The sequence below is a fragment of the Taeniopygia guttata genome, chromosome 1 (genome assembly GCF_048771995.1).
Source record: "Taeniopygia guttata chromosome 1, bTaeGut7.mat, whole genome shotgun sequence".
NCBI classification, from domain to species: Eukaryota; Metazoa; Chordata; class Aves; order Passeriformes; family Estrildidae; genus Taeniopygia; species Taeniopygia guttata.
This window is the reverse complement of record NC_133024.1, coordinates 75,346,337-75,370,554: the sequence shown is the minus strand read 5'-3', so window position 1 is coordinate 75,370,554 and position 24,218 is coordinate 75,346,337. Positions and strand designations below refer to the sequence as shown.

The 24,218-nt window shown below is 37.3% G+C and overlaps 2 protein-coding genes across 6 annotated transcripts in view; one reads left to right on the top strand and one right to left on the bottom strand.

Moving 5' to 3' along the window:
• DZIP1 (DAZ interacting zinc finger protein 1) overlaps nt 1-22,460 on the top strand; it is a 40,078-nt gene extending 17,618 nt beyond the window's left edge. For 2 of the 4 annotated variants that reach the window (XM_072931320.1, XM_030276168.4), the window contains 11 exons: nt 3-51; nt 1,362-1,421; nt 7,253-7,312; nt 10,380-10,525; nt 10,813-11,008; nt 13,436-13,565; nt 13,744-13,794; nt 14,592-14,794; nt 15,161-15,291; nt 18,747-18,918; nt 19,385-19,596. In XM_072931320.1, the coding sequence (XP_072787421.1) occupies nt 3-51; nt 1,362-1,421; nt 7,253-7,312; nt 10,380-10,525; nt 10,813-11,008; nt 13,436-13,565; nt 13,744-13,794; nt 14,592-14,794; nt 15,161-15,291; nt 18,747-18,918; nt 19,385-19,467 (1,281 nt within the window). In that variant the 3' untranslated portion in view covers nt 19,468-19,596. Of the gene's footprint in view, nt 1-2; nt 52-1,361; nt 1,422-7,252; nt 7,313-10,379; nt 10,526-10,812; nt 11,009-13,435; nt 13,566-13,743; nt 13,795-14,591; nt 14,795-15,160; nt 15,292-18,746; nt 18,919-19,384; nt 19,597-22,278 lie in introns of those variants that run through there. The other 2 variants (XR_003961127.4, XM_030276177.4) reach the window with 2 other exon arrangements.
• CLDN10 (claudin 10) overlaps nt 21,192-24,218 on the bottom strand; it is a 53,402-nt gene continuing 50,375 nt past the window's right edge. For both annotated transcript variants that reach the window (XM_041716979.2, XM_002196825.7), the window contains exons 4-5: nt 22,272-22,379; nt 21,192-21,561 (exon numbers count right to left, since the gene is read on the bottom strand). In XM_041716979.2, the coding sequence (XP_041572913.1) occupies nt 21,447-21,561; nt 22,272-22,379 (223 nt within the window). In that variant the 3' untranslated portion in view covers nt 21,192-21,446. The remainder of the gene's footprint in view (nt 21,562-22,271; nt 22,380-24,218) is intronic.

The window sequence follows — 24,218 nt, the reverse complement described above, 5'->3', positions numbered from 1 at the left end:
AGATAAGAGAACTGTCCACAAAACCAGCTCCGAATATTAAAACATATGATGGTAAGTACAAACTGTAAGAAAAAACAGATTTAGTTTCTGATTTCTGTAGCCTGGCTGAAACAAATATAGACATCAATTTGACTAACAAAATACTGAAATAAAATCAGTACTGGAAATGTATTTGTTTTTTGCAGGGTACCTACCTGTTTCTGTGCCACGATTTACAAAAATCATGTTCTGTAGCTATAAAGACTTCTAATGTACAAAGTTGATTGCTTGAGTCATGAAGAGGTGTGAAATAGAACAAATTTATTTTGTATTACGTAAAAAAACTTCCAGATTTGCTTTATGAAGTATAATTTTAATCCTTTTTTTTCATGCTTGACTGTCCTCAGGCTGCAGAACTCACAAAAGGGAAAATACTGAGAGTAGACAAAACTGATTAACTTGTCAGTTAAGACACAGATGTTCAAAGAATGTTAAGAGCTCTTATATTTTTATCTGCGCAATACTTTAATATCTGAAGTCTATTACAAATAGCTAAACCTGATCATTGTGTTTCAGGATATTGTTCTGCACTACAAACACCCATATAATTAATGCTGCAGTTGCAGTGACTTGAAGCAAGTTTATTGCAGTAGGTGATGGCAGATGAATTAACTCTGATCCCAGTTTGGAAACTATTTTGCTGTATTAAAAAGACATTACTTGAACTGAGTCAAAGAGCAGGGAGTAAATTTAGTTTGAGGAGAGCCTAGTAAGAGCATAGCCATGTGGCTTTTCAGCTGTCGCTGGTCATATTCATTCACACTGAAGCACAGACAAGTAAAAGTCCATGGCACACAGACAGATTTGCTCCTAGCCCTGAGCTGATCTGAGGAATGTAGAACTGAAGTGCTAATGCACTCCAAGGCTACACCCTATACATGATCTATAGGTGTATGAGGGTTGGCTTCTGCATTGATGTCACGTGTGGATGCTGCAAATCCTCTCTGGTGAATAAAACCCCTGGTCAGGCTGGTATTCACTAAGTAGCTTTGGGCCAAGACTTCTTCCCTGTGACACAAAGGCAGCATGCACTCATGACCAAAAAACTGATCACATTCTAGTCCAGTGATGATTTAGATAGCAGTGTCTTTTCCTGATTGTAGAAGTGTTAAAAATGCTAAGGATACATAGAGATGTACTTTTATGTTGTGAAGGAATGGTGTTTACTTTGTAATTGTTTTGTTTGTTTTTTGCCCATCAATGTAAAAAAATAACTAATTTATAAATACAATTAAATATTGCTATATTTAAGAATCTGTATTTTTCTACTACTGTTTACAATAATACAATTTTATTACTTTTTTACTATTATGTTATTTTAGTGAACACTCCTGTAGAGCGTCTTCAGGAACATAAACCAAGTCCATCAGTTCCCCCATATGGTAAGTATTTTTGATAGGCCCAGATCCAGTATTTTCAAATCTAACCCTTGCTTTTCTCAGATATGTTGCTTGTCAAATCATAGGTCTAAGAGCAGTTATATTGAAAGAACATTGTTCCTATGTAAAAGTTGAGAATTTCTATGAAATAATTATAAGGATGCACTACTGAGAAGAATAAATGAAAACCAAAACAATTTGAGTGTATTTTCTAGAATAGTTGTGTTATTGAATCACTTAGATGAAATTTATTGAGGAACAAATTTGTGATTTCTAATGGAAAATATGCTTATACTGGATAGGTACATTATATGTATATACTGGGTAAGTACATGCATCTACTGGAATTTGTATAGGGAAAGATGTGGAGATGTTTGTTTAGAAGACTTGAAATACTGTATTTTCCATGTGACTTCAAATGGAAAGGAGCAAAATTATAGAAGAAGTAATCAAAATAGGCAGTTATCCTGTCCTAGTTCTTCAGAGTATACCTATGGTTACATATAGATCATTATTTAGGTATTTTAACTTGTGACATTTTGGTATCCTTTAGAAGGGGAGTGGGGCAAGGGAGCGCTATTTACATTGTTTTGTACTTTATGAAAATAGTTTTGTTTTTTTAATCAGTATGCAAATCAATGAAGAGATTTGTTATCATACCAATATTCTGTGATCAACTAATTCTTTATTTTCATTTTAAGTCGTGAAGTAATGAAAAACAAGCAAGCAAAATGTTTCAAAACAGTTTATTGATTTGAATTATGAATTATAGTTAAATAATGGGTTTTTCTAATTATTTCTCTTAGTTTTTAAACCTGTCACAGGGAGACTAAATGGAATTTGTCTGTGAAAAATGTAGATAATTTTTCTTTTTCATCAAAAACAAAAAGTTCTGAAAATGCCTCTGTGGAGAAAGGGCATTATGTATCAAGCTTTCAATAACTTGATGAGGAATGAAAAGCTCATGTAGTGTTCATTTTAAACTATTTGTTATGACAAGAATCATTTAAAAAAGGAAAAGATTGTATTATTGCTAATTATTCTATGGCAACATTATTTGAATAATACAGAGATTTCTTTCTAAACTATGCAAGGTTTAGGAGTTCATTGCTTGTAGCTTTCTAAGTTAAACTGTATGGATGAATGTTGTGTAGACAAAAGTAGTAGTATATGAAGTACAGAGAACTAGGAATAGCGTTTGGAACAATTAATTCTTTTTCATTTAAGCCAGCCTCATTACACCAAAACAGTAGTTCTAGTTCTGGCTAAGAAGTCTCATAGCATGTAGTTTAGCAATTGCCCTGAAGTTAATATGTAAGTTTTATGAAGATTATTGCTGCTAAGGACTTACCCACCAGGCTTGTCAAGCATTAGTTACTTGGTACATTTGCTTTCATTTGTACTGGGGACAGAAACAGTCCTGTGAACATTAGTATTTTTTGTACTGTGACAATTTAAATCAGCTCATTCAGATATTTTATAATTTCTTGCTGCTTCAAATAGGAAATTGTGACATCTTGTGAAACTTCTCAGTATAAAAAAGGCTATTCCTGCCATTGATACACAAAAGATTCACCATCAGTTTATTGCGAAACCTCAAAGAAGGTGTTCCCTTCAGTTTCCTTTGCTGATTACTATTTTATTTATCTCTGCAGGTCTCTCTGTCCTGTCCCCTTTCTTCCCTTCTGGATTGTTTTTTAAACTTGCCTTACCTAATTTCTGGAGGTTAGCAGAAGTTATGGTGTCTTTCCCGAAGTTTTCAGGACTCCTCAAGGGATTGACTTACTGAATTAAGACATCATGGCTGCATCTCATGCCTTTATGAAAAGGAAAGCACTTCCTGGTAACTTCTGTAGAAAAAGTTATTTAGCACAGATCATCTTAAAATTGCCTGCATATAATATATCTTCATTTTTTAAAATTAATTCTAGGAAAGGCTCTCTAATGTGAACTTAAGTGGCTTTTCAAAGCCACTCAGAAGCTTTTGCATCCTAGTATTCATTCTGCACATCTTAAATTTCTATTATGAAAAGATACCCAACTTGCAAATGTGAGTAATCCTAGATGTAAAGTAGGAGAATGACTATGTTAGGTCTGGTGGTTTTGTGTTAATATTCCTGACTTCTTGTGAGAGCTAGTAGAGCTCCTTGAATGCTGTCCTGGCAGAAAATTCTTCTGTCCATTTCTGAGCTACCTGTAGGGTTTTGTGCAGATATAACTTAGGTCTTACTTTCAAAGATTACTTCAGTCTCACAAAAAGGCAACAGATAGTTACAATTTATTCTTATGAATAATATTTTAAAATTAGGCTTTGGCTTCTATATTACTCTTGAAATGCTGATACTTGTTCAATATTTAGTGGTTTTTCGGTCAATAATAATAGGTGGAATTGAAGACAGTAGTTAAAAAGCAAAGCTACCAATTAGATTGTTCATTAAAACTTATGTATCAGTCTACAAACATGGTGTGGACACCAGGGCTCACCTATCACTAGGGACATAGCTGAAGCATGTGAGGAAAATTTGGTTAAAGTACTTACTCTTCCTAGACAGTAAGCAGAGAAAAGGGGTGCCTTCAGAGTTTGGTTCAGCTGAACTAAGATCTGAATGCTCTTTGAAGTTGCCTGTGTCTCTTCGATGACTGTAGCAGGAGTCTGAGGTGACTAGACTCCTAACTTAGAGGCCTCAGGTAAGTGTCCAAAAAAATCACACTTAGGAATATTGGTTTAAAATTAATACTTCTGCTACTTATGTGTAGTATGTGGTTTTTGATCTATGTGACCTATTGATCAGTTAGGAGAAAAAATATATGAAGTGCATTAATTGAAAAACAATGGTCCAAAGTACAGATATCACAGATTAGGTCTGGCAGCTCTTTGTATGTGTAATTTGAGTATAAATTAAAGGAGTATATAATAAGTGTATCCATGGCTTACATTCCTTACACAAATGCAGTAGTTTAAAAAACAAGATTTTACGGTTTTTCTTAGGTTGTTACACTGCAAGTGCAAAGTGCTTACTTTAGATGACACTACACCATAGATAATTTTATTGCTTCTGTTGAGGCTAAATGTTTTTTAACATTTCATATTTCAACATAAATAGATGGTATTTCTTCTTTAAATGTTGGCCAGAAGACTGCTTTTCCAATAGTACTGTCAGAATATTGGGATTTTTTTAAACTAGTAGATTAAACAGACAAATATATGATATACATGAAACATACACAGCCTGAGTCCTTCATTATTGTTTATCATATCTTCCTATTCCACCTGTGTAGAAATTGTCTCCAAATACTCTTTAAAACAGGTACTTAATTGTTTCTTGAAGTATGCTGGGCACATAATTTTTCAGTAGTATAATTATCCACTAAGAAATTAAGGTAACCTGTACTTTTGATACATCTCATCTGTTTCTCCACACATACTAGCCAGCAGAAGAGATAGTCTGAAAGATATGGGATGATAGACACACATCTGCTGGCCTTAATGATGGCTAGAATTAATATGTGATGATCAGATGGCCAGAAGAAACACATCTCTGGTAAACATAAGGAGAGGACTCCCTAAGAGGGGTCATCTCCACACCTGTCTATAAACGAGAGTAATAGTTTTTCTTAAATGTGATTCCAATGTGATGTTTAATAGATATCTCTTAGAATATGTGTACAGTGAAGAGAAAGAAAAGGCTTGTTTATGTAAGGGGAATTGGTGCTTTCAGGTGTTGCACTCCCTCCTGCCTTAGCATTTGATCTCTTCTGTTACCATGCAGTGAACAACAGTATTAATAAAAACAGTAATGCATTTTGGGTTTGCTCTTGCAACTGTTCTTCGTAATTCCTGGCTTTTCATTTCCTCTGTTTCTGGTACAGTGAGGAAGAGAAGCATATACCTTTATTCCTGATCAGCAGACCATTTTCAGGTCTGAGTGCTGGGGACTGGGATTTTCCTGTTACATTAAGTCACTTGGCAAGGACTTGTGCAGGGATGAGTCGGCCCCTTTAAGCAGAGAGCATATGTGTAAAGTACAGGTAAAACAAGCATAGATTAAATCCAGCTATACAGCAACTGCCTTACCAATTGATAAGTCCAGCCAAGAAATTCAGAGGCCTCACTGCCCATGCAGCTTAATTAAATCCTCCCAGAACATTTAATCTATGCTTCAGGCTCTGTCCTTTTAAACAGTCACATTTTGGAATGATTCTAAACTGTCTGAACACTGTTCTGGAGGATCTTAGTTGGTGAAGGGCAGCAGTGTGCCAGGAGCAGTAATGTGGAGGATCATGTTCCAGTGCCCAGGAATGCTCTGGCCACTGGTCAATTTTACAGCCTTAGAGACTGAAAGACCAGAAGCCCATTTGTCTCTCAGAGTTTTGTCCTAAGATACCTTGATATTTGCATCTTGTTAACGATTTGTGATAGTATAAGAAGCATTTTTTAAAAACTTCTTATTTAGTGCAAGTTCTGTGGGAGCAGATCTTAAGTCTGATAATTGGCTTGGAAAAGCAGGTGAGAGGCTGAATATCACCACAGGCATGGAAGGCATGAAGAGACCAGCTCCCATACACAAGCATTTATGCCACCAGATTTAATCTCCTTTACCTGGGGAGTGTTGGAGATGTGACAGTGTCACTTAGCCCCAAATGCTTCTTTCACTGTGATTACTTATCACAGTGCATCCATGTTTGTAGCTGGTCTACAAGAAATGCCAAAACATCTTCATGCAACATCACTTCCTCCCCTTCTACCCAAAGAGCATAACAACCATTTATACTGCAAGGGTGTTTTCTGTGAAGGATGGAGATGTAGACCCAAACTAAGACTAATAAATTGTTTTCTCTTATAATGCCTGTAGTTGAATGCTGAAAGTAGAGTTTGCATACCTGTTTTTATTGAACACCCTACAAGACACTCAAGCTTTAGTTTTCATTGAAAGCAATTAATTTGTAGAAGGTGAATATTAACATTTTAAAAACCTGAATTGGTCTACATATAATATTTTCAAGTGTGTCTTATAGCTGAAGTTTATAAAGTTGTAAATAAACTGTAGTCTGACTTCATTGTTTGTAAAGCAAATTGTACCTGACAGCCTATAGAATGATAAATTCAGTGTGTTTAGGAAGCTGTTTGCAGCACAGACATTTCAAGAATTCTTTAAAACACATAATAATACTGAATCTTACTCAATTGGAATGACTGAAGATTTTTTTAATTGATTATTGGGAATTATTTCATATATATATAAGCTAAATCTCTGTCTTGCACATTGGACTCAGTACTTAATAACTCTCCGGAATAGTGAGTTAATATATTTTTCCATATATTTTTGAGGTTTACTTTGTCCATTTCACTTGTCTTTTTTTAACTTTTAGTATAAAATTGCACATAAACAATATTTTTAAATACATCTTAAAGAACTGCTTCTTATGAGAAATGAACATCAATATTAATTTATGTAATCCTGGGTGGCCCTGTCATTGTAGATGTCTAAAACTACCCTACCTGGCCTACTTGGTGCCATTCCAGAAGTTGTGTGATGTATCAGTCAAACTTGTACTGATGGCTTAAAACTCTGATGTATCTGGATGACACCATACACCTGTGTTTGGACAATAGAATCACTCCTGAAGTGACTATTGTATTAGGGTCTCCTCTACAAAAATGTACCCGTGAGGCAGTGAAGAGTCATGTTGCACTGGGTTTGTGATGGTTTAGCAGGTTGTCAGCAATCAAGAAAGTTGACATTAGTGTGGTGGTTTTTTTCTGACTTTCCCTCTCTGGACTTTGACCTTTTTCTGTCCTTTTTGTCTGGTGTTCCTGTTCTTCCTATTATTAGAGCAGGCACCCTTGGTGCATATGCTGGAGCCCATAGAGGAGCTTTCAGAAGAGGAAAAAGGTAATGATTGATTCAGCTCAAAATATGCTGGCATGTGTTGCTTGAAAACAGAAAATATTATTTGATACCTACAGTATTTTTCATCGTATTTCAATTGTATTTAATTGTATTTCAAATGAAGAATTATATTTGTGTGCTTTGGGTGGGACCATTGTTTGTGTCAGTCTCCTGTTTGCTATTGCTTGTAAATACTATTATTTCCTCATCTGAATTCAATTTTTTAATGAAAATCTGGCTAACTTCTTTAAAGCAGGCACATTCTATATGTCTAAAGGGATTTGAACTAAGCAGAGCAAAAATGATGGGGAAAAATCCCTCACTAGGAAATTTTTGGTGCTGGCACTATTGCAATATGTGCTCACTCCCTTTTTAAACTCTGCATAAGAGGATAAAGAGTTCAGGTGGAAGGAAGTTGATGGTGGAGGTTGGAGCTGCCAGCTTTCATGAATGCATCACAGGTACTTTTACAAGTAATCTGACTTGCACCTACCCATAAGCAGCCACAGCTCCAGCCAGGGTTGTGCAATTCATTACAAAGTTGAATAGCCCACCACTGGCAGCTACTGTGCCTCTTCTGAGGAGACCTTGGAGAAGGCCACATTTACAGTGACAGAACAGAAAGCACTGGTTCATCCTGCATGGTGTTCTTCTTCTGAAGGCAGCTAATAGTACCTTAGGTGAAACACCAAATAGCTGAGTAATGTAAAAATCTCTTCTGTGTGTGAAAATCAAAATCAGTCTTGAACCCTACAGCCAGTGAGTTTGAGTTTCAAAGGAATTATGCTGTTTTGAAAACAAAATAATTGTTTGAATACATCTGTGTGTTGGGAGGTTTCCCCAGGGAAAATCCAGTGACTCTGAACAATTTGAAATAAAGACTGCTTGCATTTTTGCCGTTCCTTCTGCTGTTTCTCTTGCTTGCCATCTTCTCTCTTGATGGATTGTCTTTGTTTCTTCTGCTGTGCCTGAAGGCATGGCCTGAAGTGCAAAAGAGAAAGAGAAAGAATGCAGTCTGAAAAGATAGACCAAGATTTTTTTTGGTTTTGATGACAGTCATTTTTAAGGGAGAGTGTGAAAATTCTTGACTCAGAACATCATTTTCTAGGATTATGTAGGAGCTGAGACAGTGGACCTTGTCTCAAAAGTTATATCTAATATTTAGGAATGAATAAGAAAACAATTCCTTAAATAATTGCTCTGGCAAACAGGATTTGACTTGAGTTAATTAGCAAGAATTAATATTGTCATTAATTAGGATAATGCTGGATAGTCTTGTTACCCTTATTAGTATTTAGTAATTAGGAATCTTAAAATGAGTTTCAATGTATCTATTTTATTGTAAGGATTAACATTGGAAAGATATAGGATTTTCAGAAGGCTTCTGGGAGCCTTCCACCTTAAAATGTCTCATGTATGGCTTTCTGGGAGGGTTTGGTACTGATGGTACCAAATACCAAATGGCATAATGATGGCATAATGTCATCTTGTCCTGAATGGGGATGGTCAGATAGCCCTGTCTTTCCTCAAGACCAATTGTTTGCCTCTTCTAGGACTCAGTTCTCCAGATAAATCAGTTTTAATGTTATCTTTGTCAAGGACTGAGTTGTCCACACAGTTCCCAAAACCAGATGAGATTTCAGCCTCATTATATCTTCTTCAACATGTATCTAATAGTATGGCAGCTGGATTCTCTTTCAGTTTTCATTACCTATAGTTCTTTCGAGGACCCAATGGGAAGCCAGTTTCTCAAAACTGCCCAATATGTCATTTGTGCATCTTGAGGCTTTTTCATCTCCTCTTTAGGATGCTTGTTTTTCCCTTAAAGAAAAGTGAAAAGCAAATTGAACTGCTTTCTAATAAGATGTCATTGTTTACAAATAGAAAAAGTGGTGCATTTGTTTAAAAACATAATATTGGAAAGTCGCAGTATGGAATTATGCCCTTCATTCCTGTCCTCTATTGGGTGGTAGATGGCTTCGCTGCCTTTTAAAGCATACTGGGAAGAGACAAACTCCTGCCCACGATTTTCCTGTTACTACAGGGGGAGTTGGGAATGTGGTTTATAGCATGCTTTCCTGGGATGTTTTATACCCTTTGCCAGCTTTGCTGACCACTGCCAGACAGAAGCAGCCATCATGGTTCCACAGGTCATTGCTTCATTTACTTTAAGTGGCATTCAGCAGAATTTTGTCTTGCCAGTGACACTTTACAGACAGGCTCTAAATGGGTGTCTTTTGCTTCTTTACTTTCCTGTATGACCCTATGATACTTTGGCCTAACTTGAATGTCAGTCTTCATTTTAGATGGAAGAGTCTGTCTAGATGAGTCTTTATTGCTTGCATAAGAGTTCTTTATTGACATAAGTGTCATTGTTGACACTTAAAGCAAGGGAAAGAGATAGGAACTTCTTTGTCTGCTTTTAAGTATGTATGATGTCATAGACTTGCATAGAAGAAAACACAACACTGAACTTTTTCCTTGAAAGATTTTTGAGGATGGCTGTTATCCAGCATGTATTTTCGGTGAAACTAAGCCCCAGACTAAGGTTTTGTCTTTACCAAGACTTTGAAAGTGTTACAACTTTGCAAAGGTTTAATTTCAGTAGATGATTTTATCAGAGAACATCATGTTGCTTCAAGCTCTTCTTAAGAAAACTTTTGTAGTGTTCTTGTTCTGATTCCTGGTACAATTCAGCTTTTCTTTGAAATACCAAATTTAGAGAACTTAAGTATCAGAAGATACTCTTTCATTCAGAAGTTTTCAAATACAATGCTAACAGTAAAGATCTTTGTTGCCAAATATTCAGTGCTGTGTCTTTATAGTTACAAGAGCAATAAAAGATACTTGTGATGGTGAGTACATGGTGCTGAGGTACAGATTCCAAGTGAGCTGACTTTTGTAAGCTAGCCCAGTATTTTGAAAATTACACAATTCCATGTAGATAAAAAGTGCACATACATGTCTATGCTGTTTCTAAAGAATGCATGCTTCAGTGCAGTTTTTTATTGTCTCATGTAATGTGGATTTTAAAAACATCTATTAACAGCATTTTTCCTTCTTATTTCAGAAACTGAGAAAAGTGATCTAAAACCAGACAGAAGTAAGACCTATTTAATAAATGCTCTGAAGTCTGATCCTTCTTTAACTAAAGAATTGAGAGTTGTTTTGGAGCAAGCTCTGGAGGAGAAGCTGGAATCCTTGGGAATTAAAGCAGTAAGATACTGAATTATTCAAAAGAGGGGTAATCTTTGTACCACTTATCTTCTGTTGTCTTTCACTCCTGTACTACAGTTCTCAGCCTATAAAATCCAAAGCTAAATTTCCATGTTTTAAATAACTGTAATTGCTTAACCTGTAACCTGAGAGGATGGCCATCAAATTACAGCTGTGGAGGATATGGCTACACTTGTGAGCAATGTTACCAACTTCTATGATTTTTCTACAAGCTTTATGATATCTGAAGTCTAAAAGAGTGTTTACAATACAATTTGTTTCCTTAGGGTGTTCGTGGAATATCAAGTGATCGCTTAAATAAAATTTTGCGAGCTATTGAATATGCCAGAGAATGTAAAGAGAAGCAAGAGCCTACCATTCACGGAATTCGAGAGCGTCTTGCACGTCAAGTTGGCCTTCGGGCTGAAGAGAAATCATTATCTTCTAGCAGAGATAATTCCTGTGTTCAGCTTCCCGGCGAAGGTTACAGTGGATTTTGGGGCTTATTTCATTTTCTTACATTTTATAATTGCTATTTAAAGTTTTATTTAACAACATTTCTGTATAGCTGCTTTCCTGCTTTTCCATATCAACATTCTATATAGTTATGGACAGCTAAACTGTTTTCTTTTAAGGATTCTTGACATGGTGTTTAACAGCAAATGTCTTAGCTCTGGCAAGATACATAGTGTTGTGTTGTCGAGTGTAGCAAGCACTTTGGTAGCAAATATACCCCCTTGCTTTCCAGCTGGTCCTCACAGATCTGAAAGGCTGAGTATGGCTGTGCTTAATTTCTGATTTTAACCAATTCAGCATTTGAAGTGTGATCATGTTCCCAGACGCACCAGTAATGTGGGTCACAGTCTGAGTCTGGTCTCGTTTTGTGATCCCAGATTTGCCAACACTGACACCTTAGCCTCAATCCCTCCTCCTAGGCTGACTGCAGAGATGAAGGTCATCCAACCTCTCTGCCTGATAACCTACCACCCCCTCAGCATGCCATCATGGCCACATAATCCCTTAGCTACCCATCTGTGGCATATCTCATGGAAGTCCCTTCATCATATATCTCATCGCCATAGGCCTCATTCCTACATTATCCACTGTGCAGCTACAGTCACACCTTCAATTTGGTGCCCCTGTCACTCCTGCTTAATGGATTTTTGGGGTGTCTCTGCAGAGCAATTGCTCATACCTCTCCCCCACACCTTTCATTATACCACACCCAGACTGTATATGTTTCTGACGAATCATTATATGGATTTTTATATACATGTCTATGATAAAAGCAAAACATACTAGAGTCAGGATTAACATAGCAACAACAGGTTGAAGTAGTTTAATGAAAGTTCCTCTAGCTGTGAGCGACTATCTGAAGAGGGAGTCTGACCACTGATGCTTCAGTTCATCTTTCTTCTTACTGTATTCTTAACAAGGTCCCAAGTAAATTGATTAGATGCTACCAGGTCTGAAATTCCCTGCCAAATTCAGTGGCATTGAGATTACCTTTCTAATTTCAGTAGGCAAAGTGCCCTCATCTCCTTCCTTTATATTTGCTGCCACAGTAAATTTCACAAGTGAGAAGTGTATGTGGTGCAGAATGTACTCTAGTTACCATATTGATTAGCTTCCATAGATAGAAGAAGTGAGGGTCTCCACCCTGCAGGTTGGGCTTGTTGATGTGTGAACCAAATTTGCTTATTAACTTGATCTTCAGTGAAGATGTGCTTGCATAATTCCCAGTATCATTCCTGGAAAAGAAAAGAAATACAGCTTTCATTGGGGTTTGTCCAGACAGGTTATCCCTTAGTGGCTCAACTTGTTTAATTGCTTGGACTAATGATTAAAGTCACTTTTCCAGCTCAGAATATCTCTGTTCTGTCTCTTTCAATGCAGTTGGGCTGAATCTCTCTGGTCCATCAGGGCCAGTGTGAAACAGGCTGTAGTGCCATGTTCTCAACAGAATCCCATTCTGCTGCAATAGGGTCACTGGGGGGGTTGTAGGACCAAGCTCTGGAACTGCTTCATGTGTTCCTCAGTCCAATCCCATTTATAGTTTCCCTTTTTGAGCAAACTATACAAGGGATGGGCAATAATAGAGAAACCAGGGATATTTTCCCCAATATCCTAAAGTTCCCATTAACTGTTGTAATTCTTTTAATCTATACAGATTCTACCCATGATCTATTTTTTCAAGGTGTCAGGAGTGGCTCCTTTAATCCATCAGGCTCTGAGGAACTCAACTGTCTTTGGGCCCTTGACACTTGGATAGAGGAATGTCTAAACCTAAGGCTGTTAACCCATTCATCCCCTTGTCTTTTGCACATACAACCTCCATGGGGTCTTCTCCACCTGGTATTTTATCACTCTGTTGCAAAAGTGTAACTAATTACAGGCTGGGTATATGAGCAGTCTGTTAACCATAGTTCTGGTCGCATTCTAAAGAGCCAGTCTATCAAAATAGAACATGTGTGGTTCTTTTGGATTGCCAGAAATATATATATACACATTTATATACACACACACACACACACACACACACACACACACACACACACACACACACACACACACATATATATATATATAAGCATTAACTTCAGGGTAGCTGTTTATAGCACTAACAATACAATTGCAATCACAAGCTTAATTTCCTGGGTCAAAACACTTGGCATAGCCAAGGATTCAATTCTGAATCTCCGAGGACCAGCTTTAAAGCAAGGAGATTTATTTTCTGCCAAATTGCTACACTTTTTAACCCACACATGGTAACTCTGAATTGCTTGGAAGAAAATAATTGCATTTTTTCTTTTTTTTTTGAAACCATAGTCTTCAGCAGAGACATCTTTAATTGTAGAAATTAAATGTGAAAGGTACTGAACATTGATAGTATGATAACTTTTCTTGTAGAAAAACACAGGTTCAACCCATTGGGAATTTCCTCATTTGCCACACCTCAAAAACCATCAAAGTGGTCTCCATCAGCTTTCCGCCCACCTGGACAAAGAACAATCATCCCTGAGTATAATTCTACACCAAAGTAAGAGATGCCATTTTTAAAATACTCATACCTCAGATAACAGTCCTATAGTTCTGGGTTTTTGTGGCTGATGTGAACATTTCCTCAGTTGTAAAAATTGAGGGAAGAATTCACAAAACTTCCATGTAAACTTTATGCTTGCTATCAGTCTTGAAATAATTTGTCTTGTTATTTTTAGATCGAGGAAAATTCTTGGAAGTGGAGCCTCCAGAAAGACATCTAGCATCACGTACGTTTTGTTCCCTTGCCTTTTTGAAGACAATATTTTTGTTGACATGTTTGCCACACAAAAACCATTATTAAGCTAAAATCATAAACACTCTTGGTGCTCCATACTTTACCTTTTGGTTTCAAGTGTTACTCCATTTGAGTGTGTTATTATAATCCCTGAAAGACAGCATGTTTTTCTTTCAGCATATGTATTCTATGTTGTGGTTGAGAAAGAGATATTCAGTAAGATAAATAACTTTCTTTAGTTTCTCTCTTAGATGCTTTTTCTGACTGTGTTAATAGCATTTAGAAACTTTGGGGACCTATTTTTTTCAGTTTATTGATATTTTCATACTGCAGCCAAAATGAAATACAATATTCCATGTTCTGTTCACATCAGGTGCATTACTTTGCCACTTCCTGCACTGAAAATTTCCCACATCTAACTGGTGTCACAAGAGACTTTCTGTGGCACGGATTCCTTGACCCTGAAATTCGCTCTACCTGTTGATCCATGAAAGCCCATCTGTGTTTGCCTGGCAGGACTTGTTTTGTACTGGTCTCTTGTTTTGTAAAGATGGTTGCTTAAATGGAAAGAGTCATATATAAGAGAGCATTTGGGATAACTTTCTGAGTTTAATTATCAGTGTGATTTCTTTTAATTTTATTTTTTAGTACTTAAAATTTAGGGGAGATTCTGCCGTTTGCACTAAGAAAAATGCACATTATTGAAAAGGAAAATACAAGGAAGCATGTATGTGTTGATGCACGCACTGAAACCCAGTAAGTGCTCATGTTGTATGTGGTTTTCCTTAGAACACCACCATTCAGTTCAGAGGAAGAAGGTGATGAAGATGATACGAAACAGTCTCATGTAACACCAGAGGCATTGCAAAAGCAGTCAAAACCATCAAGCAGCATAGTCCATGCTTTTCAGATGCCTTTTGGCAAAAACGATGGGGATAGGATGGAGGAAAATGGACCTCAAGAAACTGGAACACCTGCCAAAACTTCTAAAGGTTTTTCACTGCATTTGTATATGGATGTTGTGACAGTTGTGCATGATTTTGCATTTCGTGGTAATATTTCTGTGTTAGAAAACATAGTGAAGGCAGACTACCTATTCTTGAGTGTATATATATATATATATATATATATATATATATATGTAAACACTTTATGTTTTTGCTAGTGTATTTCTGTTAATGTATTACTTAGAGATGTGCATCATGCTCTTTTATATAAATGCAGGAAAATACACAATCTTTGTCTCAGAGAGACTTCTTTCACTTATTTTTATGTTGGGGAAGATTTCTAGAGGGTTTACAGTAAAGTCCCTCCTTGTGAATGGAAACTGTCAATCTAATTTTTTTTCTGAATTTTAGGAACAGTTATTCAAAAACTGACCAAACAAGTTGGAGAGAGTCTTTCTAACCATGGAAGTAAGAGCAAACCAGCTGGAGGAATTAATGTTGCACATGCATTTATTAAGAAAGAAGGAGTGAAAGACCCGAAGGTATCACTTTTAATATGCAGCATTATTACATTCGGTAATTGAACTATATGTCTGTTAATTTTTTTTCATGCTGAAATCATCTTGATGCAGCAAAGAACTTCCAAGACAGCTTTGGAATTACAACTAAGTAGCCTTTCTGGCTACACCTGCTCTAGTGTATAGAAAAGTGCTAGCAAGGGCCCAGTGGCAAGGTATTTAATCCACACTGCTTATTTAACTTATACCTTGATTGGTTTGGATCACTAACCAGTCCAAGTTTGGGCATTGTATCATTCTTATCTTCTATTCCAGCAGCATAGAGAGTCCTCCTTTACTCATTTGTCTAGTACCTTGTTTTGATGGAGGAAAAAAGGAATTTGCTTATCTAGTATTTAAAAACATTTTTAGAGCGTTATCTAATATGGGTATCTTAAATACATTTTCATGAGAGGACAAATTCCGTTGGTCTTTGTTGTTCTGCATCAATCTAAGTCACATCAGATCTGTTGCTATCCATTGAGTATGGGCTGTGTTCACCAGTAGAATACTAACACGATGGATTCTTTACCCCTCGGGCTCCCAAGGTCCTGGTCTTCTCCAGTTTAGAGTTCTAGAATTGGCAAACCATTTTGCTGCAATTTGGAGTCTTTGCATGAACAATTTTTAAAAGGAAAAAGAGTTACTCCAAATGAGAAATCAGCAGCAGATAGTGATTTTATTTTAGTTTGAGTAGTTGTTACTGTATTGAAGTAGACAGACAGATACTAATTCTAGCATTCAATTCAATATTTTTTCACTATATTATCAAATAATAATTACTGAGAATCCTGTTATTCATAGTAAAACTGATACCGTGGGGTTTCCTGACTGTGAGTCAAATCTGAAACTCATCACTCTCCCCAGAAACAGTGACACTTCTATTTCATTTTCCAGAAAGGAGTGATTGTCCTAATCAACTTGGGCCATGAAGGTGGCATAATTACATTTAGCCTGTGTCCTTCTAATTGCCATTGATGACACCTAAGTCGTCCACTGATTGTTTGAGAGCAGCAAATTGCACCAGACTCAAAATTATCAATGCAGACATGACTATTACAGTGCAATTTTCTATCTAGTGTTACTTCCAAATTCTTTGTAATGTCAGATTTTACAAGACCATAAAATGTTCCCTGTTAAATTGGCAGGATGATTTTGTAAAGATCTTTCAATGGTGGGCCCATGTGTTCAGGAATTTGGGCTTCAAGAGCAAAGACCTGTAGCAAAATAAACCTCAAAACCTATGTTTTAATAATGCTGTGGTTTTCACTGATAATCTCCCTTCCCACATCTCTCAAACCCTTGAACCTTAAGGTAAGTACTGGGAGAATGAAATACCTGCTACTGTGGTAGAAGGTTGAGTTTAAGACTTCCAGAGAAGCCTGAACTTACATAAATCCATGGGACTCAGTGAGATGCTTCCCAGGGTCCTAAGGAAATTGGTTGATATAGTTGTCAAGCCATTCTTCCATGATAATTGAAAAGTCATCGCAGCTGGGTGTAGTCTCTGAAAAAGGAAAATACATTCATTTTTTAAAAAAGTAAGAAGGAGAACCCTGAGAACTACTGGCCAGTTAATCTCACTTCTGTGCCCAGAAGGATCGTGGAACAGATCCTTCTGGACAGAAAATTGGACTATAATGAGAAGACATGGTTTTGATTAGTTATTAGGAAGAAGTTATTTACTGTGAGGGTGGTGAGGCACTGGAACAGGTTACCCAAAGAAAATGTGGATGCCCCATTTCTGAAAGTCTTCAAGGTCATGTTGGAGAGGGCTTTGAGCAACCTGGTCTAGTGGAAGGTGTACCTGGGTATCGTGGGGGAGTTCAACTGCATGATCTTTGAGATCCGTTCCTACCCCCACCTCTCCATCATTTTATGAAAAATGTTGTAGCTATGATTCATTTAGAATACATTGTGTCCCTGATGTATCCTGTATGGACAACATGAGTACAGAATAAGCTAATGAAACCAGAGCAGGCGCTGCTACTTTTTTTCTGCAATCTTTGCAGAAGAACACACCATCTTGTATGCTTTGGTAATTACATGCATATATTTATGCCCATATTTATATGTTTTATGTATACATCTTTATATAAGTCTTTGAGTTAATAAAACTGTTTAGCATTTTTGATTACTACCATGTATTTACACTCGATCAAAACTAAATTCTTCTTGAAGTTGACATTTTTATCTCTATTTTTTACTTTAACAATCATTTGGGACTTCTTGAATGTTCGAGGAAACTCTTCCTCCAGCATTTCTCAATATATGTGACTGACTTTCCCATTACCACACCCTCAAATGCAGATAATTTGAAACAGCACAATAATGAATTCTGGTATGTTAATAATACAGCACACTGAGCAGATCTGTCAGTTTTTGAAAATAGTTTGCAATGTTAAAACAGAGTTATGTTGCAAGGTAAGCATTACTGTAGTCTCTTACCCACTTTTGAGACACACATGTTCATATTTGTTGATTTTTCTCTAGGATATACATACCTGACATTGCTTTCTAATAGCATCTGAACCTTCCTTCTGTGCAATGGAAGCACCATCTAGATCCTTACTGTAATACTGGAGACTCCAGTGAAATAAGGTTTTAGCTTTGTGAGAAAACGTTGTTTGCTTTCCACAGTTAAGCTCTCTAAAAATAGCTCAAATCCATCAAACTACATCTGACTGAAATGTAGGGAGATGCTGTAGCTCTTCTTGCTAAAGGTGACAGAAGATATTTTGTTCTCAGGCAGATGAGGTAAGAGGGACCACAGGCTCATTGGCTTCAGGTTCATCTGTCTGAATTGACTCTCATTTTGTGAACTTAGTATAGAAATCCACCACTTAATTAAAATATGTTTGTACATATTGACACTGAGTCTTGAGGGAATGCATATTTAAAGCTTGAGCATTATACGGTTTTTTAAATGTTCATTATTTAATTCCTCTTTCAATAAATTAGGTTTAAATTGAAAAGGCCTTTACTGCAATATTTTTTCCTAGTTTGACTACAGAATGCTTGCAAACTGTCACCTTGCATGTCATATCTTTATTTTTGTGTAAGTAATCTACATTCTAAGGCTTAAAGGACTTTCATCTCACTGGAATATCCCAGAAAAAATAATCCTTTTTTAAGACTGGCATATAATACCTGAAAGCAGAGGTTTATGTCAGATACAGAACTGGCAGAACTTTAAATGTTTGCAGTTCCTGACTTAAAAAAAAAATCAACCAAACATCTTTTAGTTTCAGAACAATAACAGTGAATTAATATTATTTCAGTAATTGAATTAATGTGGATTTTAAAACTGTGATGATAGATTTCATAAAGGCCATGTGCCAGTGCATTCTTCTTTAGCAGTTTCACATTGCTGAGTTTAGGAAAGAACTCAGTACAGCTTGAACAAAGGAAAACTGCCTGTTTTTTTTTGCGCCTGTTAGCTCGCAGAAGCTGATGAAGATGATTGGGATATTTCATCAGCAGAAGAAGACATTTTATTGATGAAAGATGACAAAGGTCAGAAGGCAGTGACAGTCCAGAAAAACGAGCCCAATGCTGCATCTGTGGTACATGCATGGGGCCTTCCCAAGAAAAGTGCACCAAAGGAGGAAGGTAATGTATTCATAAGTGACTGACCCACCTAGAGGAGGATTAAGTGCAGTACACATTGTAATTTAATAAATGGTGTTTTGTAAGAAAAGAACAAGAAAACCTTTGTGTTTGGTTTCTTGCTATATAAATACCATGTTTTTATGATACTTACATATATTTTATATAGTAGATTCTAACCCTAACATTTCAATGTTTGTAAAGGTTAAAGCTGTGTCAGTTCCATAAAGATACTTCTGGTTATTTTTGAAGGGAAAGTAAGGTTGACACTGACTGCTTGTACTGTGCTTTATCTTCTGTGAGAGAAACAATCTACATATTAATTTGCTTACTGGTTACAATTTGGGGCTTCCTGAAGTCCACAGGTATTTGCTCACATAGCATGTCATTTTATAGACAAATACAAAGTAAAAATATCCCCAAAAGAGTATTAATAACTATTAATTGTTCTGTCTGTTTGTTTTAAAAGGCCTTCATGAAGCTGATAATACGAGCACATTAAAAAGCAGCTTAGTCACTGTAACAGACTGGAGTGATTCTTCAGATATATAATGGTTCCATTCCTGATTGGAGGTCCTGCTTTTTGGTTCTGCTGGGGTTCAAAATGCAGGTGAAAACATCAAATGTTTCCCAGTAACTTCTCTTATTGGTCCTGTAATAACAAGGAATACTGTTTACAGAGCTGTTGTGTCTTTCAGTCTGACTCTGAAAAAAAATACTGAAATATGTATTACTGGCCATGTCTGTTTGGAAACAAAGTAATTCTTCTTTCTTTCTGTGGTAGTTTAACCCCAGCCAAGCCCCACACAGCCACTCACTCCCTCACCTGTGGAACTGCGGTGAGACTTGAAAAAGTGAGAAAACTCATGGGTTGAGATCAAGGCAGTTCAATAGCGAAAGCAAAAGCCACACACACAAGCAAGGCAAAACAAGGAATTCGTTCACTGCTCCCCAAGGGTAGGCAAGTGTTCATCTATCCCAGGAGAACAGGGCCCTGTCATGTGTAATGGTGGCTTGGGAAGACAAATGCCGTCACTCCAAATGTCTTCCTCTTCCTCCTTCTTCCCCCACTGTATATACTGTGCATGATGTCACATGGTCTGGAATATCCCTTTGGTCAGTTTGAGTCACCTGTCCCACCTGTGTCCCCTCCAAACCTCCTGTGCACCCCCAATCCTCGCCAATATGGTGGTATGAAAAACAGAAAAGGCTCTATGCAAGCCCTGATCAGCAATACTAAAAACATCTCTGTTTTCAACTCTGTGTCCAGCACAAATCCAAGACACAGCCTCATACCAGCCACGGTGAAGCAAATTACCTTTATCCCAGCCAAAAGCAGCACACTCATGAGTTCAGTGGTGTAAGTCTCTTTCATTTCTCTGAGGTGAAGATTTTGCCTCTAATGTTTACATTAAAGATTGAAACTGGTCTTGCAAGAAAGCCTGTTAACCAATGAACAGAATATACTGCAGAGTATTACTTTATACAAACTTTAATGCATATTTTGTATATTTTATCATGAACTTTATATAAAATTGTCAACATTTGAAAGAAAATATGTCCATGTATTAAACTATTATGTTTCTACCATGGTTTACAATAAACACCAAATGAAAAGAAAAAAAGGCTCAGCTCTAAAACTAATCATCATTAAATGCCTCCTATGGGGAAGTTTGTTGTGGGTTTTTTTGTATTGGAGTTGTGTCTTTGTTAGCATAAAAGGGCAACAACTGGAAAAAAATTACAATGTCAAGCCACAGTAAGGAAGCACTAACCTGCCATTGCAGAAGTACTTGACATTTCTGCTTTGTCCATATTGGCTGCTGTCTTTAAAAAACACAGTAGTGTTTCTACTTAAACGAAGTACAAAAATAACATAAAACAAAAAGAACCTTTATTTTGTAGTTCTAATGTAATCTAGATAATATCAGATACAAAACTTTTTTTATACTGTGCCATTATTAAATAGGACTGTTTATTTTTCTATATTTATACTGTTGTCCCAAAATAACCAACTTTTATTGAAACTCCACAGGTCCATCAAGTCAAACTTCACAGCAAACCTGAGTTTGTGTCTGATTTTAGGGACTCAGTCTAGAAAGCATTTTGTGGTTATTTGTAATCTCTGTTCTCACTTATTGACTTGTACACATATTCCCTCAAAAGTTATCACATGGACAGACAAAGAAAAAACACTAGCTGAATTTTTGAACTGCAATATGCCAATACAATGTGTGTGATACCATTCCCATAAGCAGTTGACATGACAAACTGACTTAGTAAATACCTTGTTTATTTCCTTTCAAGAATGCAATGTCAGCTCATGATTTCCAGGTATAAACTTTACAATACCAACATCAATCTTACAATATGTAATGAAATTTACATCAGTATGTAAAAAGCTGCAAGTTAATATTTTTAAAAGTCATTGTCTTAGTAGTAAGTACATTGGGCTTGGGGTAGGGGGAATCACTCTGAATGAAACGTACAAAATCACGTTTAAAAACACTTTGAGTCTTCCAACAGTGCAACTAAACATAAGCATTCTTGTCAAAGTGCTTGGGTGGGGTTTTGTCAGGGACACTGTTGTGGACCTTTGTACGAGAAGACATCACAGATGTGGCTCCATTATAGGCATAGCCCCTCCTGAAGAGAAAAAAACAACCATTTACAGCTCTTCCCATAGACAGGTGGCATCTCGGCATCCAGGCATTCTAGTAATAAATCTAGAAGAAATGCATGGGAATATACCTACAAATTTCAGGAGAGGTGGCACATTCCTACTCTGTGTGGCCCCATTCTAGTTAAATGTTGCCACTCCAGATATCTCTTTGCATCTGTCTTTACACTTCCTGTAACATATATCCCTCATTCACAGCTAAGTAAATTAAGGCCTAATCATGAAATAATTTAAATTGTGGCAGATCCTGGATGAACAGTTACTCTCTACAGCTGTTCTTCTTTGTTATCACCCCTCTTCAGCTGCTGGAGGTCCCACTGCCACCACCACTCACTTTTGATCTGTTGATTTGAGATCAAAGAAACTTGTCTATTCATGCCTGTAAAGCCACCTGATCACTTTTTGTACATCAGTGAATGCACTGTTTTGTAGCTGTAGTAAATTTATGAAATATATCTATATCTCACAAGTATTTGTTCTGAGACAACAGCTTTTCTTAATTACATTAATGGTGGACAGAGCATTATCCTTACATCCCCTTATGTTCTTTTATCCACACAATTTTTTTCAGAATCTCATTACAAAGTGTTTTGGAACAGTGATCAAACTGCATACATATAGCAGGTAAAAATGCAGAGGTATTATTTTCTTTCAGTAAGTACAACTTGTGTTTTACCTTGCAGAATTACTGTTTTCAGCTATTGAGAAGCAGAATATAATGCCACCAATTATGCAGAGTGAAGCTCCAGCCCATCCAATGAACAAAGCTGCTCCTAATTCATACCTACAAGAAGTCAATAAATGTATGTAACAAAAGAGCATGGATTTAACAGGGTTATTTACAGAATAAAATAACTAGATATTATATTTTTCTTTAATAACTTTCAATTGACACATAAATTATTTACCACAAAATCAGCATCTCTGCCATTCACAACATTCTTTTCATTATTTCCCTCTGACTCGGAAGGCAAACTCTGTCCCTGCAGTACACCCTCTCTTGGGCAGTACTTCTCTCCCTGCTCAGCCAGGATTAGGGGTTAGGGTTAGGGAAAGGCCTGGCCTTTGTGCATCTCCTCCTGTATTGCTTTGCTGTGGGGTTATGTCATTCTATTACCTGTTTACAGCACCAACTCCTCAATTTAAGTTTTGTTCCTGTTGGCTCCCAAACCAAACGGGACTGGAGCTTTTCCTGGGCCAGAGACTACAAGTTCTGCCTACAACCCTCCTTAAGTTTCCCCTCTGGCTCTCAGGATCTTTCTGACTTCCATCTCTCATTATCCACACACCAGCCTGCTTAAAACATGAGGGTTTGTACATATGCATAGTACGCATATGCAGTATGCATGCAATGTATATGTATGCAACGTATGCATATACATACACAGGTGTGTCTGGTATAAGCATTTGCACACACAGGTGTATGTTCCAGAATCTTTCTCCTTCTCTAGTCCCTGTGGCTGGATTCTATCTGGAAGAAACTGCTCCCCAGCACCTGCATGGGCAGAGCTCCCAGTCACCAGCAATGGTCCCCTCTGCTGCCTTGGCCAGCCACAAGCTGTTTGCTGCGAGGAACTGCTCCATTTGTCTCCGAGAGGAGACAGTGGTGCTTTAGCAGCATTATCCCACTAAGTCCATATTTCTAAAGCAACAGAAGTAAATGAAGGGAAAGAAGGGCATTGGGAAGTGATTCTTTTCTTTCCTCTCAGTGCTGATTCTTCAAGACAAACAGCAAACCATGGATGCTCCTTGTCTGCTCCATTCCCCAGCTCTCTGCCTGAGTACCACTCTTAAAGCATTTTAAGGATGACCTGCATTAGGCTGCAGCCCAACAGTCTCCAGAGTCTCCTATTCCTCACCTTTGTAAAACACTTGTATATCTCTTGATCTTTCTCTGCTGCAGTTTCCCCTTCAGGAGACCTTTATCTTCTCCAGACTTCTGGGATCCTGCACAGAAACACAGGCCCCTGTCCCCCATCCAGCCACAATTGTCAACCAGGAGTCTGTACTGTTCAAGCAGATGCTACTAAATTGATTTGTTGTAAACTGTGGTGAGGCAGCCAATACAAAACCCCCTGCTTGACAGCCTGCCTGTGCAACTGCAACACTGTGTAGTTGCAATTCTCAGCTAGTTCTGAACATTTCCATGTGCACAGGCCCTAGTCCCACTTTACCAAAATATCCAACTCAAAATACCGGTCAGCTGTTCTGAAAAAAGTGTATATTTACAAAATGGCACTGCAGAAACACTCAAAAATAATCCAGTGAGCTGTTAGAAGACCCCAGACCATAAATCATCACTGGACCAAGAGGCACATGCAAGATATGTGAAGAGCACGTGAGGAGCAGGTGCACAGACTGTGAGGGGATAAAGACCCAGGGATTTCTTTGTTCAGACTCCCTCTCTGGAGACACCAAGCTCAAGCTGAAATAAACTGACTGCCTCAGAACCCTTCCTCAACACCAGCATGGAGTTTACAGACCCAATCCCCAATTTAAACTACTGGGAATCATAGCTCCTTCCACTCTGGAAAACTCTCCACCCAGTCCAGTTTCACTTCAAAATCTGCCAAATTTGCAAAATTTAAATTCTACTTATGCTCACATTTCCAATCACCTTGTT